Here is a 16,789-nt window from a genome sequence, read left to right as displayed (position 1 = left end):
TTCAACGTCTAGTTTTTATTTACATTTGGTTGTCAACTAACGTGAATTCAACATGAAATCAACAAAATATGTCACCATGTCATTGGAGTTAGGTGAAAAAAATACAAAATTCCCTTACGTTAATGACTTTTTGCAAATCCAATCAGTTTTCACATTGATTCAACGTCATCACAGTGAAACAACATTTATTCAACCAGTTTTTGCCCAGTGGGCCTTATTTTGAGAGTGTGTATCTGCTACATGATACCTTATAACATTAGCAGACCATTTTATATATTTGGGATCATAGTGCAGCTATGACCTATTTGAAAGGTAATTTGTGTATTTCCAGAACTGCTATGGATTTTAAAGAATATTCATATAGAAGGCGGCTTTTGCATTTTTGGTTTTACTGGTGTTTCTTCATTTTCTATCGGACTCCCAGTCAGTTGGATCTTTGGTACTACGGTACTTAGCGCCGGCTTTATCCGTTTCTCTGAACAGATGTGTTAAGTCAGAGCTAACCCAGGGCAGGTGACTGCCCTTAACTTTCACTGTTCTCCAAGGTGCGTGTTTATCACATACTTTTGTGAATTCAGTGAGAAAGTAATCCCATGCATTTTGGGCTGTTGGGATTAGTTGAAATCTTTGCCAGTTCATGGATATCAAGTCATCAATGAAATAATCAATAATTACATTTTTATATTGTCTTAAATTAATCAATTTGGGTGGTGCTTTAGGTATCTTAATTTTCCAAATGGAGTAGATGATAGAATGATCACTGAAAGAACACCTGAATGTATAATCCTGTCAGGATGTGTCACCAAGATCTAATCCACCAAAGTCCCATTATGAGTTTGTGGATTGACTCTGGTTGGTACTTTAATTCAGTAAAGTACATATTTTCAATCGTTTTATAATCCTTAGCAGATTCTTATTGATGTCACCTAACATGATCCATTCATTTGACCAATGCATTCAATTACTGTGGTGATAATATTGTTTATGGAGTCTACTTGGGCATTGGTGGTCTGTAAATGTTACCAATCATCAATGACTTGTTCTCATGTACAGTTATTTTCACAAAAACTTCAAAATGTAGACGGACAATCTCAGGTGAAATCTTCATAGACAGTCATTTATCGAGGACATAGGTTGCTACTCCCCCACCTCGAGTGCACCTATCAATTCTATATAATATGTAACCCTGGATTTTTAACTCGGTGTCAGAAATGTTCCTATTCAACATGTCTCTAAAATTTAGATCAACATCAAATCAAATGACATTTTATTTGTCACATGGACCGAATACAACAGCTGTAGACCTTACAGTGAAATGCTTACTTAAAAGCCCTTAACCAACAATTTAGTATTTACTAAATTAAACTGAAGTAAAAAAAAACATCTTGGTTAGAGCCTTGGTTACATCCACCCTGCTTGCAGAGATCATTCGTCCCTGTGTGGATGATTATGTGAGTCGGTGGTCTCAGTCTCTGCTCTGCCAGGATCCCAAGGGCTGACTGCATAGTTGGGCATCAGATCTTCCTCACTCCTCTCTTTGGGAACAGCCATCTTCCATCAAGATATTTGTCGTTGGAGTCACACAGGATGACAATGTTGTCCTCTGTGTGCTGCTCTGGCTGTGTGCCGCTCTGGCTGGGTGCTGCTCTGGCTGTGTGCTGCTCTGGCTGTGTGCTGCTCTGGCTGGGTGGTGCTCTGACTGGGTGCTGCTCTGGCTGTGTGCTGCTCAGGCTGTGTGCTGCTCAGGCTGTGTGCTGCTCTGGCTGTGCGCTGCTCTGGCTGTGCACTGCTCTGGCTGGGTGGTGCTCTGGCTGTGTGCTGCTCAGGCTGTGTGCTGCTCAGGCTGTGTGCTGCTCTGGCTGTGCGCTGCTCTGGCTGTGCACTGCTCTGGCTGGGTGGTGCTCTGGCTGTGTGCTGCTCTGGCTGGGTGGTGTCTGGCTGGGTGGTGTCTGGCTGTGTGGTGTCTGGCTGGGTGGTGTCTGGCTGTATGGTGTCTGGCTGTGTGGTTTCTGGCTGGGTGGTGTCTGGCTGGGTGGTGTCTGGCTGTGTGGTGTCTGGCTGTGTGGTGTCTGGCTGGGTGGTGTCTGGCTGGGTGGTGTCTGGCTGTGTGGTGTCTGGCTGGGTGGTGTCTGGCTGTGTGGTGTCTGGCTGGGTGGTGTCTGGCTGGGTGGTGTCTGGCTGTGTGGTGTCTGGCTGGGTGGTGTCTGGCTGGGTGGTGTCTGGCTGGGTGGTGTCTGGCTGTATGGTGTCTGGCTGTGTGGTGTCTGGCTGGGTGGTGTCTGGCTGGGTGGTGTCTGGCTGGGTGGTGTCTGGCTGTATGGTGTCTGGCTGGGTGGTGTCTGGCTGGGTGGTGTCTGGCTGGGTGGTGTCTGGCTGGGTGGTGTCTGGCTGTATGGTGTCTGGAGTGATGCTCTCCATGGTGCAGGGGTTGAGAATATGTGTTTGTGTGCTAGTGCTGTGGTTGTTGGGTGTGTGGCTGTCAATGCAGGGTGTTGAATGCAGCGTGCGATTCAACAAACATTCAAGCGGCACAAGCAATGAATTAAAAGTAAAAAAGGCACATTTGACAAACACATTTACAAAAGAATTGTGGCAGAGAAGTTGGGTCTAGTGAGAAACTTGTGTCTCACATGAGGTGCACTGAATATTGTAGCGATTGTTTCAGATGGTCCCATATGCAAGTAGAGGAGCAGATCTATATAGCAATAAAAGTGATGTAAGCAGTCTGTGTGCAGGAGTGCATCGTCATGATGAGTGGATAGCATGTGCAGTGCAACCCTGCATATGAGTGTCTATTTTCCTTACATCACAGTATTGCCCCCAGAACTGCTGAAAGACATCTCTTTGAGTCTCTTTCCCTTCCTGTCCCTGGTTGTCTGCTGGCCCTTCCTTATCCCAGTGTCCAGAGATGTCCCTTCAAAGAGGCGAGCCATGAAGGCCATGCCGTCCTCTCTGATGTAGGACTTCCCAGCGAATGTGTAGAGAATAGGGTTGGCACAGCTGCTGATGAAGGCCAGAGCGGAGGTCACAGCACGACTGGGCTGCCATATCCCATATAGTCTGCAGAGGGAGGGATACAGTTCATGTTGCCATTAGTCTTTTTACTATCATTGTATGGTGGTGCTTATGTTATATTAAAATGGAAGGGGAAAATGTTGGGTCAGTTGGTGAGCACTTACCTCTTTTTTATTGTTGAAGAGTCATCAAAATGCTCAGCCACCACCTAGGAGAGGCAACCACAGAGCAAAACCTTTCAATTAATTCCTTCACTGTAAAATAGTACAACTTCCTATGCTACTCTCCACATTCTGAGTGAAACGTCAAAATAACCAATCCCATATGATCCCAGTCAATCACCACCTTCCGGAGACACCTGAAACCCCACCTCTTTAAGGAATACCTGGGATAGGATAAAGTTATCCTTCTAACCCCCCCTTAAAAGATTTAGATGCACTATTGTAAAGTGGTTGTTCCACTGGATATTATAAGGTGAATGCACCAATTTGTAAGTCGCTCTGGATAAGAGCGTCTGCTAAATGACTTAAATGTAAAATGTAAATGTAAATGATCACACACCTGTATTATGTTGATGATGTGATAGGGCAACCAGAAGATGGCAAACATCACAACGATGGCCAGGATGAGATTCTCACTGCGGACCTTGCGACGGAATTTGGTCTGTCTGAGGCGTCTCAGGATGCAGACGTAGCTGCTCACGATAATCCCGTACGGAACCAGGAATCCCACTACCGTCTCAAAGGTGTACTGGAACACCAACTGAACATGAAAAATGAGGTAACGATTAGCTGCACACATGTAATGATAGCATAGTGGAATACCAGGCGTATTTGAACATGAATGAGTCTGTCATAACAAGATCTCGAGCAAAAATGTAGGATTGGCTAGGATTTATGATTTTAGTAGTCATATCACGACCGTACTTGTATCAACATATAGACCTCTTCCCAATCCTAAATAACAATGCACTTAAACCAGAACAATATACTATGTATCTAACTCCACTATTAATTTAATATTCACTTATCTCTTAAACTTACATGTTGAGGCACTCTGTGATCTGAGGCACACACCCGTTGGGTTTTGTTCCGTTCGTCACGATCATCCCTCTGCTCCCTGAACACCAGAGCTGGGATAGCCATAAAGAACACCAGGACCCAGAGCACAACTATTGCACGCACTACCATCTTCTTGCTGGCCAGAGCTGCTACTCGATGGGGCCAAACCACTGCCACCAGCCTGTGCAGGCTCATCAGCGTGATGAGGAAGATGGAGGCGTACATGTTCGTGTTGCACAGGTAAAACACCCCCTTGCACATGTAGGTGCCAAAGTCCCAGTTCCGCCTAGCCAAATAGATGATGAAGAAGATGGTGAGGCACATGAGGGTGCCGTCGGCGCACGCCAGGTTGAGGATGAGGAGGGTGGTGACGGAGCGTCGGCGGGCGCGGGCCAGGATGCTCCAGATGATGAAGAGGTTCCCTGGAACGCCGAGGAGGAAGACCAGGCCCAGGATGAGGGCCCCAACGGCTGTGGTGGCGTTGTTACTCACAACGCTGGGATCCTCAACCGTGCTGTTCGAGAACTGGACATGGATGTCATCTTCGATCTCTGTGTCATTGAATACATCAACGAAGGAGATGGATGAGTTGGAAGAACGAAGGAAGTCACTGTCATTGGCCATTGGGAATGTTATTGATTCTGAGGGAGAGAGGTGAACAGAGAGAAAGACAGAAAGAGTCAAAAGTAGGACTATTTGGGTGAAATTCGACCTGTTCTTATGAAGCTTTGATTTGGGAAATGGCATGGAGCTTGATCTTCGAACCCAAAGGGTTGGATTATGGTTTGATTTGGGATTGGAGATACATAGAGAGAGCTATCTTCTATTACTCTTCTGTCCTTGCGGTAGACAATGTTTTTGCAGCACACATAAAATGTGATGCCACAGAATCAGGCAAGCAAATATTCACATTAGGCCTCCTGGCCAACAGTATACTGGCAGAGCACTGAGACGGCATGCTAAAACAAGCCAAATGTTAACACTGTTCCTTCAAAAGACTCTCTCTTTCTCTCACGATACTCACCATTGGCACAATCCTTTCCTCCTATCATCAAAGGCGTTGTACTTGTCTTTCTCCGTGCTGTAAGTTCTGTTTCTAACTTTCTGTCAAGCTATGGAGAGGAAGGACACCAAATAATGGTTCACAGAAGTGGAAATCGTGCCAATCATCACACTAATTTGACAGGCTATCAACAGGGCAACAAGTTTCCCCTCTTCCAGTTATTTTAACAAAGAAAAAAGGGGAAAAAACGAAATTCAAGCAGCTAAAACTGTATTGTATTATAATTGTACTATATGCTGGTTGAATTGCTAGAAAGAATGCAACTGTTCTTTGGGAATGTGAGAACACAAAATACACCTTACTTTCCAGACTATGACATTACAGCAGCTTTTGTGTATTTCAAAAGCAGACCTTAGATCAGTGTAGAGATGTGTAAACATAAGAACCAAGGCAGAGTTAGGTCAACAGTGAGGAACACAGAACCACACAGAGACAGGAAGGGGTCACCAACACATGGAGAAGAGGGGGAGAGAGGAGACAGAGAGATGGAACTTGATGTAATGAGAAAATGTATGAACAAAAGAGGAAAGAAATGTAAAGTTTTGTAAAGGAATGAAAAGAGAATGGAAAATGAATGAGGAATGATTAAAGAGATATGGAGAGAGAGAGAGAGAGAAAGAGAGAGAGAAAGAGAGAGAAAGAGAGAGCGAGACAGAAAATGAGGATGAGCATACAATGAGAATACAGTATGTGCCAGATAAAAGTTCAGGGGATTTGCAGCCACTCACCTTATTACACAATTCAGCATTTAGAGGATGATGAAGATGATGATAAAGAGCAATGGATCTGAGTAGGGCATGTATTATGTGGTGGGATCAGTTTTCCATTTTTCTATGCTCTCTGTTTCTTTCTCTTTTCTGACAGCTCGTATCCCACTCCCTCTCTCTTTCTAACAGTCTATGTTCTTCTTTACAACTGCTTTCCCCATGAATGTGTCTAATAAATATGCTGCCCCAAGCTGTGAGGGGCAAGAGAGGTGTGTCTTAACTTCTTCTTCTTCTCCTTCTCTCTCTCTCTCTCTCGCTCTCTTTCTCTCTCATATTTTTTTCATCTTTCCTTAACTAGGCAAGTCAGTTAAGAACAAATTCTTATTTACAATGACAGCCAACCCCAGCCCAGACCCAGACAATGCTGGACCAAGTGTGCGCCGCCCTATGGGACTCCCAATCATGGAAAGTTGTGATACAGCCTGGAATCAAACCAGGGTCTGTAGTGACACCTCTAGCACTCAGATGCAGTGCCTTAGACCACTGCGCCACTCGGGAACCCAAATGATACTTCATCTGCTAGCGAAATTTGTAAACAACAATTGCTGTACAAATTGTTACAATCTTTAAACATTTCCCATTCTCTTCCATCATAGTGGATATTTCTGAATCCCCAGGGTACCTTTAGGAGTGTGTTGATGACGCAAACATACCATTTTCACAATCATGGTCCACCAAACCACACAAGCGCAAACATGTACACAGAGAGAGTGTTAGACACTAGTCACACACATGCACACACTTGCTCACAGAGCTCTGACACTTACCCAGGAATGTTGGTTATTTCCGGGGTAGGGCACAAGGTAAAAAGAGGACAGCAGAAGCAGAGATGGAAAGTTAAGGAGTGAGTGAAAAATGATACTCCCTTGTCCAGGTACATAAAGACATGGACCTCACCATCACTCACACATTTGATTTCTTCAGAACTGACAGTTGTCAGTTCCTGTCTAACACACACACACCACCAAAACATGCATCCAGCCACTCTCTTTTCTGATTTTAGCTCTGTCGTTGAAATAGAAATGTATTATCAGAAACTCTTATCCAGAGCAACTAGGGTTAAGTGCTTTGCTCAAGGGCATATCAACAGATTTTTCACATAGTCTGCTCAGGGATTAGAACCAGCGACCTTTCGGTTACTGGCCCAACTCTCTTAACCGCTAGGCTACCTGCCGCCCTCTTTCATCTCCAATACCTCTCAAATTCAAATCTGGACCTCGAAGTCAGTTCCAGTGCTTTTTTCATTCTTCCCCTCTAATCAGGGACTCATTTAGACCTGTGACACCTGGTGGGTGCAGTTAATTATTAGGTAGAACAAAAAGACAGCCGGTACTCCGGACCTCCAGGGTAGGATTTTAATACCCGTCCTGTACTGTATATATATTCCCTTTCTGGGAATATTATGGAAAGACTGTTCCACCTTTTTACCACATGGTGGCAACATATCCACATAATTCAATCTTCCTTCCTCTGTCAATGAGTATGACATTCAACTGTTGACATCAGACAGCAGCTGAAACCCAGCCTGAGGATTTGACCCACATATCATCCTTCTAATTTGTAACACTCATTTGCCTCCCAAATAAAACTCTACTGATTATATCAACTCTAAAGAGCTCTTTTTTAAATTTCTTGCCAAAACTCCATGAAGGCCAGATAATTCTGAAAGACACCATAAACCTATTGAAATATCCCAATCCCCCATCATTTAAACTATAACCCTAAATAATAAGCAGTCTTTAGGCAATGCTCAATCTTGATTGTGCAATAACATTCTCCAAATGTAACTATCTTAATTTGGATAAAAGATGCCGGTACCCACATCCCCAAGAGTATGATCTATAGAAAGTGAGACAAAAAAGACTTCAACTCCTGTGTAGCATAATGATTGTGAGAACTGGAGGAGGGGTGAGGACGGCGAGAGGGGGGGGGGTCTAGAGAAAGAGAGGGAGGGAGCATGTTTATTTAAGCTTTTCGTCTCCCGTCTCAGACAGAGTGCAGACAGACTACAGAGGATAATCAGAAACAGATCTCGCAAGGCAAGGCGAGGAAGGGAGGAAGAGAGGGAGGGGGTGAGCCTGGGAGAGCTGGAGGAGGGACACGGAGGAGGGAAAAGAGAAAGGGGGAGAGGGGCAATGGGAGGAGAAAGGGAAGAAAACAGAAGAGAGGTGGGGGCTGTCATGTAAAACACCACAGGAAACAGCCTGGCCTCCTCATGCTCTCTGAGTGACAGCGAAGCATCATTGTCCTTCTTGTGACAGAGAGCACTGGGACATTCAGTGAGGCCACAGCAGGGAGGAACAGCCCACCAGCCAAACATCTGGCTCAAGAGGGTCACTTCATTACTTTTATTACACTCGGGTTGATGCCATTTCAAAAGTTTGGTGATGGGGGAGGGAGGGAAGGCAGAAAACGTCTGGAAATACAAGGATGTGATGTCAAACTGTCAGAGGAAATGTATGCAATAATCTACAGTATATGCTACATAACTGATTCATTATTTTATAAGAACTTGGTAAAAATCTCAAAGTAACCAAACCTCCTCAGCTCATGGACATAGTCAGGGGGAGAGGGGAGGGGGTCTCCTTGACTGACAACTCAAATGTCCTATGGAATTCCAGTAACGGTCCAACTGTGCTGAGAAACCCACCCAAAGGCAATTAAGGGTAAAGTACTACAAAAATATTTGATACACTTTTTTTCTGGTCGAATAGAAGAAAGGATGGCGAGAGAGCAATAGAATGAAACACTGATAGCCTGTGATGGAATAGATAGGTAACGGTCCGATCGTTTACGAATTTCAAAGAACTCAACGATATAGGCTAGCCTACGCATAAAATTTGTCTTCTCCAAAACTTCGAATGAAATAGATGAAGCGGTGGTCCAAAAAGATGTCTTATCGGCGGAAGACATTATAAAAAGTTACAGAGAGAGTTTCTGACCAAGAACGACCACAATCTGGATGACAAGAACGAATGCGGGACCTACCCTTGAACGTATGGATTTTGCGAAAACGTCGATGTTTTTTTTAAAAAAGGACCAAGGAAAGTATTATTGTTATCGGATCACACTTAGGTAGATCTCAATCTTTTCAGCCAGGGTGTTCTCTTCATCAGTCTCTCTGATTTATTCCGCGTGCTGAGGGGATGGGGGCCGCGCCGGGTTCGGGCTGGGAGGAGGGGGAGTTCGAGTTCAAGTTGGTTTTTGAGGAGGACCCGCCGCGCCAACTCCGGGGCCCATCCCCGCTGCGCAACGCGGACCAGGAGCACACCATCGCAGGGGAGAGGACAGAGAGCTCCCTGTCGCTCCCAACGTCGAGCAATACTGGTTAGAACACTTTCTTGGTGTTCCAGAGATTGACAGAGAGAGAATGACAGATACAGAAAAAGAAGACGGTCAATGGTTCCCAATGTAGACACCTAATCCACATTGTAGTGATTTGTCTCTGTGTGGTGTATGTCATGAGAATTATTTAGTTTGACTTGATCTGAGTATGTTCATCATTGGTAAAAGTATGAGGCCTACTGTTCTCTCTCTCTCTACCTGGATATAGATAAGTTATGTGTCTGGATGTAGGCCTAGTGTGTGCTTGTCTGTGTGTGGGGGATGCGTGTGTTCTGGTGTATGGAGTTTGCGTGCTGTGTATGTTGTGTGATCGTGTGTGTGTAAGGGCAGAACTCAATGTGGTTCTAATCAGCTGTGCGTGTGAGTGAAGCTAACAGCTGCCATCTGGATTGAAACCTCAATCTCCGTTTACTGAGCATGCACCACACCTCCCTCACCTCCCTCCGTTCTCCCTCCTTTACTTTCTCTCTCCCTCTCCTTCACCCCCGTTCCCCCCCCCCTTTCAGCTTTCATACACACCCCTCTCACCCACCCACGCATCTCTTTGCCGCCCACACTGGCGTAAGATAATAATACCACACCCTAGCCTTAAACTTACTACAAGAGAAGTTACCACGGTGTGTACTGTACCTCTTAACTGCTGCACTAGGCTGACCAATGATCCATAATGGACACTGGACAGTAGTGGACACGGTGTTTTACAGTGACCCTAACTCTCTGGTACTGTCTACTGCACCACAACACCACAGCAGGGTAATGTGCAGGGTAATGTGCAGTTAAAACATCAGTAATGAGACATTTCCTTACCTATTTGATTACCATTCTTTGAGAGTTAGGGGACACTTTTTTTATAGTGGACATAACGGGTTACTCTTCAACGTGAATGTGTTCTGGCTCTGTACTCTCGTAACAGTGAACTCAGTAGGATACAGTTTACCATGTCAAACTGTAACTGAGAGACTCCTGACACTTTTTCCACCTTTTGTGTTTGGTCACAGACAGCCACCTGGCTGCCACTCATGTAGGCCAGCCAATCGGCATCCCTACCCCACCGTCGTCTTCAGCCAGTCAAAGGGCTGGGATGCATTCCCCGCCCCCCAGACGTGCCTTGGTGAGGGAGTTCAGCGGGACTTATGAGAGTCTTCCAGCGCGATCTGTACAAGTGAGTGGTCAGAGAATGGGCCAGTTACTCTCCTGGTCGGTGAGAGTGGGACGGAGATGCTGGAAGCCATACCTGTCCTTACAGTATGGCCCCTACTGTAAATGTTTCTATTGTTAACCCTATCAGTCCTCGATACCCCAGCAAAAATCAGCTTTTCATTTATATGACCTTCATTTATCTGCATGTCCAGCCGTTATATTTAGCCTCACAGTGAGGCATTTTACCATTTTATTCTAAGGACAACAAGGGCTACAAGCACAACACAAAACCATTTGACATAAACTGTCGCATTCAAATCTCAACTAAAATAAGGTCCAAAGCAAAGCAACCAAAAAAAAACGGATCAAAATAATGCTGTAAGTACAGAAATGATTTGCTCAGTGGGAAATGAACATCCAACTAGTCAGTGACAACCGTGTGGAGTTTGTGACAGCAACTATGTGAGCTTTTTACGGTGTTATAGACGCTATGTCCTTAGATGTGCTCTGATCTTCTATGTAGAAGAACCCTGTACCTTCTAACGACTCTTGTGTAGCTTGTGAGTGTCATAGAGCAACCAATGTCCATGTTTCTGAGTCTCAGCTTTTCATAGATAGGTTTAACAGTTTGTAGCTCAAAACAAATTCGGACTCTACGGACGTTTCTGTAAAAAGACCCGCCCTCGGACCACTTCGGGGATCTGCCCTTGTCTCACAAACACCGCTCCATCTTAGACCCGGTTAATCACGCAGACCAATGGTTGTTACCAACAGATGCAGAAGAAATAGACAAATTCATTGGTACAAGAAGTCTGTAGCTCAAACACACAATGCTAGAAGTCCAAATCGCGCCGGCGTTGCTGTGGGACTCACTGGGTCAATGTTCTGACTTATGTCTGTCTGTATGTCTGTATTTCTCCATCTCTCTCTCTCTCTCTCTCTCTCTCCCAGGTCTCAGAGTCCCGTGTGTTGGAGTGCCCTAGCATCCAGATCACTACTATCTCTCCAGAGGATGACACTGCCCCAGCAGGAAGTAACTACTGGGACACAGGAGGTGGCTGGGAGAGGGAGCGCCTCTACCTCCCCCTACTGGACTCATTCTGCTACCGCGACGGCGGCACCGGCACTGGGTCCCTGAGCCCAAGCCCTGCCTCCAGCCCCTCCTCTCGCGGCTGGCTCAGTCCTGCCTCCAGCTGTGATTCGCTGCTAGTAGAGGAGGAGGATCTCAATGAGGCCACTTCCCATTTCTGCCTGTCGCCCTCCTCCCGGCCAACCTCCCCGGGGGGTAAGAAGCGCAGGAACTTCCCCCTGGCCTCCCCCTGCACCTCCCGCAGGAGCAGCTACTCTGAGGACCACTCCTGTAACCAGGAGGAAGGAGACTCCAGCTCTCAGTCACAGGGTCCCAACAGCGGCTTTGAGCTGAGCATCCCACAGAAGACCAGGAAGACGTCACTGGAGCAGGTCAGCTGGTGGTTTGTAGATCTTAAGTTCCACAGTTTGTTTTCATGCTCAACCAGAAGTCCCTGGTTTGTGTCCTCCAGGTTTCCCCCAGGGAGGTGGAGCAAGTGCAGGCTCCAGCCCATAGCTCCCACTGCCCACTCCCAGAGCCGCTGCAGCAGAGAAGAGAGGCCCCCTCCATGGGCATGGACTACCTGTCTGTGCCCCCTGCTCTGGGCTGGGGGAGGACCAGAGCCAGCGCCCATAGCCCTCTGTTCAGGTTACACAATGTGTTTATACAGTATCCCTCAATAGTGTGTTGACTTGCCATTATTATTCTTTGGGTGGCCAGGATGTTCCCCTCAGCCCCGCCCACACATCTGACTGGTCCATTGTTCTTACAGATCCAATGCTCTGCCACCACTTGATTGGCCTCTGCCAACTCAGTTTGACCAATATGAACTGCGTATCGAGGTGCAGCCCCGCCCACACCACCGAGCCCACTACGAGACGGAGGGAAGCAGAGGAGCCGTCAAGGCATCACCAGGGGGACATCCGGTTGTTAAGGTATAATAAGTCAATTAAATTGATTATGGTTTCAATCCCAAACTAACACATACTGTATGCACTGAGTGTACAAAACATTAAGGACACCTGCTCTTTCCATGACATAGACTGACCAGGTGAATCCAGGTGAAAGCTACGATCCCCTATTGACGTCACTTGTTCAATCCACTTCAACCAGTATAGTTGAAGGGGAGGAGACAGGTTAAAGAAGGATTTTTAAGCCTTGAGACAGTCGAGACATGGATTGTGTATGCGTGCCATTCAGAAGGTGAATGGGCAAGACAAAAGATTTAAGCGCCTTTGAACGGGGTATGGTATTAGGTGCCAGGCGCACCAGTTTGTGTCAAGAACTGCAACGCTGCTGGGTTTTTCCACGCTCAACGGTTTCCCGTGTATATCAAGAATGGTCCACCACCCAAAGGACATCCAGACAACTTAACATAACTGTGGGAAGCATTGGCGTCAACATGGGCCAGCATCCCTGTGGAACGCTTTCGACACCTTGTAGAGTCCATGCCCTGACGAATTGAGGCTGTTCTGAGGGAAAAGGGGGGTTGCAACTCAATATTAGGAAGGTGTTCTTAATGTTTTGTACCCTCAGTATGTATCTCAACAATAACTCCCTTCCCTCCGTCTCTTTTCTGTCTCTCCCAGCTGACTGGGTACACAGAGAGACAGCCGCTCTCATTGCAGGTGTTTGTGGGAACAGCTGATGACAGGTCCATCCGGCCTCATCCTTTCTATCAGATTCACAGGTAGGCGACCGTGCAACGATACTACAACGAATCTGTGATTGTATGTGCCAACCTCAGTGTTTTGGTGTGTTTTAAAAAAAATAATTGTTAAAGCGTTTCTTCTGATCCTCAGGGTGACAGGGAAGATGGTGGGCACTGCCAGTCAGGAGAGTGTACAGGCTGGCACCAAAATACTGGACATCCCCCTCAACCCAGATACCAACATGACTGCGCTGTGAGTAACTAACAGAGAAATAAAGAGAATGGACGCAAAAGGTTTGTATGGAGTAACAAGAGTAGGCAGAAAGAATAGCTTTCCTGTATAAGTATATGTATGTGTACTAAGTGAGTGTGTACATGGTATTTTGTACGGTGTGAGTGTGTGTCTATGTGGTGAATAAAACAGCCTTTCTGTCTCTCAGCATTGACTGTGCTGGCATTCTGAAGCTGCGGAACTCGGACATCGAGCTGAGGAAAGGAGAGACGGACGTAGGGAGGAAGAACACGCGTGTGCGCCTAGTGTTCCGTACCCACCTCCCCCTGGCCCCTCCCGTGGCCCCACCTGGACGGGTACTGGCCCTGCAGGTCGCCTCCCTTCCTATAGAGTGCTGTGAGTAGGCAGCCGACAATCACAGTCAACTCTCCCTGTCCTGACACTTTCTTTGTGTTTTGTTTGTATTTTGTAGTTTGTATTTTGATAAGGTATCATATTTATCAATATCCTAGCGAATCATCGGTCTTCTCTCACTCTCTCTCTCTCTCCTCTCTCTCTCTCCTCTCTCTCTCTCTCTCTCTCTCTCTCTCTCTCTCTCTCTCTCTCTCTCTCTCTCTCTCTCTCTCTCTCTCTCTCTCTCCTCAGCCCAGCGCTCTGCTCAGGAGCTCCCAGTGGTGGAGTCAGTCAGTCTTACATCCTGCTCTGTGGAAGGAGGGGAGGAGCTACTGTTGGGTGGGTCTAACTTCCTGCCCATCTCCAGAGTGCTTTTTATGGAAAGAGGGACAGGTAATGACGTGTGTGTGTGTGTGTGTGTGTGTGTGTGTGTGTGTGTGTGTGTGTGTGTGTGTGTGTGTGTGTGTGTGTGTGTGTGTGTGTGTGTGTGTGTGTGTGTGTGTGTGTGTGTAAGTGTGTGTAAGTGTGTGTGTTTAAGCGTTATTGTCTACAATTCTTCAATGTTCAATGTGCACCGTCCATGAAATAAGGTATAATTGATATCCTTATTTACCAGATGGAAAGCTACAGTGGGAAGAGGAGGCACATGTTGACCGTGACAACAGTAGTGAGGTAAATAGTATGTTTCTGGGTGTATGTGTGTTTGAGTGAGCGAGCATAAGTGTTCATGCACATGTACGAGAATTGTAATGTACATTGTTCATGTTGTCCTCCCCCCAGTGCTTGCTGTGTGTGCGAGTTCCAGCCTATAGCGACCTCTCAGTGAGCCGCCCGGTATCTGTGTGCATTTACGTCTCCAACGGGAAGAGAAAACGGAGCAGCACTCACTGTTTCAAGTACCTGCCGGGTGAGTCTCGCCTCACTTCATCCATCAGCCTCTCAGCTGAGACTGGATCTATCTTTGTTGTTTTTGGTTCATTTTCAACAATTCATCTCCATGGTATTTATCTACGTGGTCAGGGACCAGACTACGTTTTACCACTTATTTTTCACCCTCAGTCATGTTTAAAGAGGAGGACCCTCTGCTGTCGCGTCCCTCTGCCTTGCCCCTGGAGGGGGTGACACTCTGCTCCATGAGGGGGCCCAGCAGGGTGGACAGCGGTGTGCACCGGGGGAATGATCCCATGCTCGAGGAGGGAGGACTGGCCTTCCACCTTCCCCCCTACCCTTCAGCCTGCTCTCCCCCCTATCCCGGCCAGAGCTACCAGGAGTACTGCCACAAGCCGGAAGCTGTGGAGGAGAGCAGAGGTTCTCTGTCGGAGAGACACCCCAGCTTTGAGAACTTGGAGCTGGGCTTCACTGAGCTACTGCCTCCCTTTTACCCCAGAGTCCCCCAGCCTCCCTCCCCCTCCCCTTGGCTGGACTCCCCATACCTGTCCTCTTCCCCCTCTCCCTCCCACTCCTCCTCTCTGAGTCCCTTCCCCTCCAGCAGCCCCATCTCCTCCTCCCCTCGTCCCCCCATGACTACCTCTCCCTACCCCCACTACCCCTACCCTCATGAGGTCTGCCCCTCGCCTCCTTCCAACCCTAGCCCGTATCAGGACTTCTACCCACCACCGTACTCCCACTATGAGGTATGGGACCACCAGGGCAGGGGACCTGGGGAAAGGGAAGCTCAGGCTGGATCTAAGATGCAGGAGAGCCCCCTGGAATTTGCCAGCTCATCATCCTTTCACCACATTACATTAGAGGAAGGTGAGAAGTTTGCATGTGGGAGGTTCTCATTGATGTTGATCTCCATCGTTACAACAGTAACCATACATTTGTACCATGTTTGTTGGTATAGATGTATTAATACAGTATACAGCATAAATGCAGATATAAATGTCTGACTGGCTGCTGTGTCTTTTTGTCTGCAGTGAATGAGTTCATAGGAGAAGACATCAGATCGTTCCAGTCGGGCTCACAGATGGACAGCCAACCGGGATGACAAGCTCAGTACTGTCCTGTCTTGTTTTTATTGTATGAAGTGCATTATTGATATCATATCACACCTTTTCCTATGCACTTGGTTTCTGATGTATTGCTCAAATATGGCAATACTGAATGGGGATTACATAAAAGGGCACAGTTGGAAGTATGATGGAAGGTAACTGTTACAGTTTATATAAGGGAGACTAATGTTTTTAACCTGTTTTCAATATAAATTATACAAGTAAATGTCTGTTATGGGTCTGTTTGTGTATATAGTTTTAGTGTGCTTGTGTGTGCTTGAATAGATTACCTTTCTCTCCTCCTGGGAGTCTAATATCTGTTATCACTGGAGCTGAATAAATGTAGCTCTGTCCAAAGCCCGGGTTGAGTGGCCCGAGTGAATGCAGTCTGGACAGTATGGAGGAGGGTAATTGTTTCAGAGACGCTGTAGAAGGACAGATCTCCAGCCCTGTGATCCAGGTACACCCCTCTACCCTACAGGACTCAGGGCCAGGGGCAGGTAGTTTCGTCTCTATGTTGTAATGTAGGAAACTGCAGGCTTCTTTGCTGCAAAGTAAACCCCAGTACTTCTCATTGAGGCCAAACTGGGCTACTGGACCAAAGCCCATCCTGCTGATGTTCTTGTAAGAGACTGCTATGTAGGCCCTCTTCCCTCTCCACTCTACCTCCCAGTAAAAGTGGGCCCCAGACAGACCCTTCTTACACAGCACCTGGAGAATGTGGAACCTCTCTGGATGGTTGAGGCACAGTTTGGGTCCCTTCATTGTCACTTCCTGGTCTCCCTCAGGTGGAGGTTGTAGAAGCCTGTGTTTGGGTTTAGTGTGAGCTGACAGGAATCTGGAGAGAGAGGAGAGGGAGAAAACAGAGCAGAGGTAATTAGGTTGTGTGATTGGTGTAGAATAGACCTTACCTTGTGCGATAACATAAATGTATACTTCAGCAACAATGCGTCCTGGTGACCATAAAGAAAGAAATGGATGCCCAATTGAATGAGAGAGATTTTTGATTTTAGATCCATTTTTGAAGTATTGCTCTGAGAGGACAGATACTCACATTGT

At 46.7% G+C, this 16,789-nt stretch overlaps 3 protein-coding genes across 5 annotated transcripts; 1 reads left to right on the top strand and 2 right to left on the bottom strand.

The window, feature by feature from the left end:
- Window positions 1-1,578: 1,578 nt before the first annotated feature.
- On the bottom strand, window positions 1,579-2,418 carry LOC106599945 (salivary glue protein Sgs-3-like). Its single transcript, XM_014191283.2, has one exon. It carries the CDS (start codon window positions 2,416-2,418, stop codon window positions 1,579-1,581), a length of 840 nt encoding a protein of 279 aa, XP_014046758.1.
- Window positions 2,290-6,136, bottom strand: LOC106600382 (leukotriene B4 receptor 1). 2 transcript variants are annotated; one of them, XM_014191684.2, is made up of 6 exons: window positions 5,868-6,134; window positions 5,101-5,188; window positions 4,059-4,717; window positions 3,577-3,777; window positions 3,180-3,223; window positions 2,290-3,060 (listed from the first exon to the last, which is right to left on the bottom strand). In XM_014191684.2, exons 2-6 carry the CDS (start codon window positions 5,126-5,128, stop codon window positions 2,802-2,804), a joined length of 1,191 nt encoding a protein of 396 aa, XP_014047159.1. In that variant the 5' UTR covers window positions 5,129-5,188; window positions 5,868-6,134; the 3' UTR covers window positions 2,290-2,801. The 2 variants fall into 2 exon arrangements, with proteins under 2 accessions (XP_014047159.1, XP_014047160.1); XM_014191685.2 differs by lacking the exon at window positions 5,101-5,188 and having other exon boundaries at window positions 5,868-6,136.
- Window positions 6,137-8,313: 2,177 nt separating this feature from the next.
- On the top strand, window positions 8,314-16,090 carry LOC106600383 (nuclear factor of activated T-cells, cytoplasmic 4). 2 transcript variants are annotated; one of them, XM_045714779.1, is made up of 13 exons: window positions 8,314-8,572; window positions 10,250-10,413; window positions 11,343-11,852; window positions 11,933-12,108; window positions 12,233-12,395; window positions 13,050-13,150; window positions 13,263-13,364; window positions 13,552-13,739; window positions 13,989-14,129; window positions 14,353-14,408; window positions 14,517-14,643; window positions 14,796-15,491; window positions 15,656-16,090. In XM_045714779.1, exons 2-13 carry the CDS (start codon window positions 10,333-10,335, stop codon window positions 15,724-15,726), a joined length of 2,412 nt encoding a protein of 803 aa, XP_045570735.1. In that variant the 5' UTR covers window positions 8,314-8,572; window positions 10,250-10,332; the 3' UTR covers window positions 15,727-16,090. The 2 variants fall into 2 exon arrangements, with proteins under 2 accessions (XP_045570735.1, XP_014047162.1); XM_014191687.2 differs by lacking the exon at window positions 8,314-8,572 and adding an exon at window positions 8,583-9,233.
- Window positions 16,091-16,789: the final 699 nt, after the last annotated feature.

The sequence above is a fragment of the Salmo salar genome, chromosome ssa03 (assembly GCF_905237065.1).
Source record: "Salmo salar chromosome ssa03, Ssal_v3.1, whole genome shotgun sequence".
In the NCBI taxonomy this organism is placed as follows: Eukaryota; Metazoa; Chordata; class Actinopteri; order Salmoniformes; family Salmonidae; genus Salmo; species Salmo salar.
This window is presented reverse-complemented; position numbering and strand designations above follow the sequence as displayed.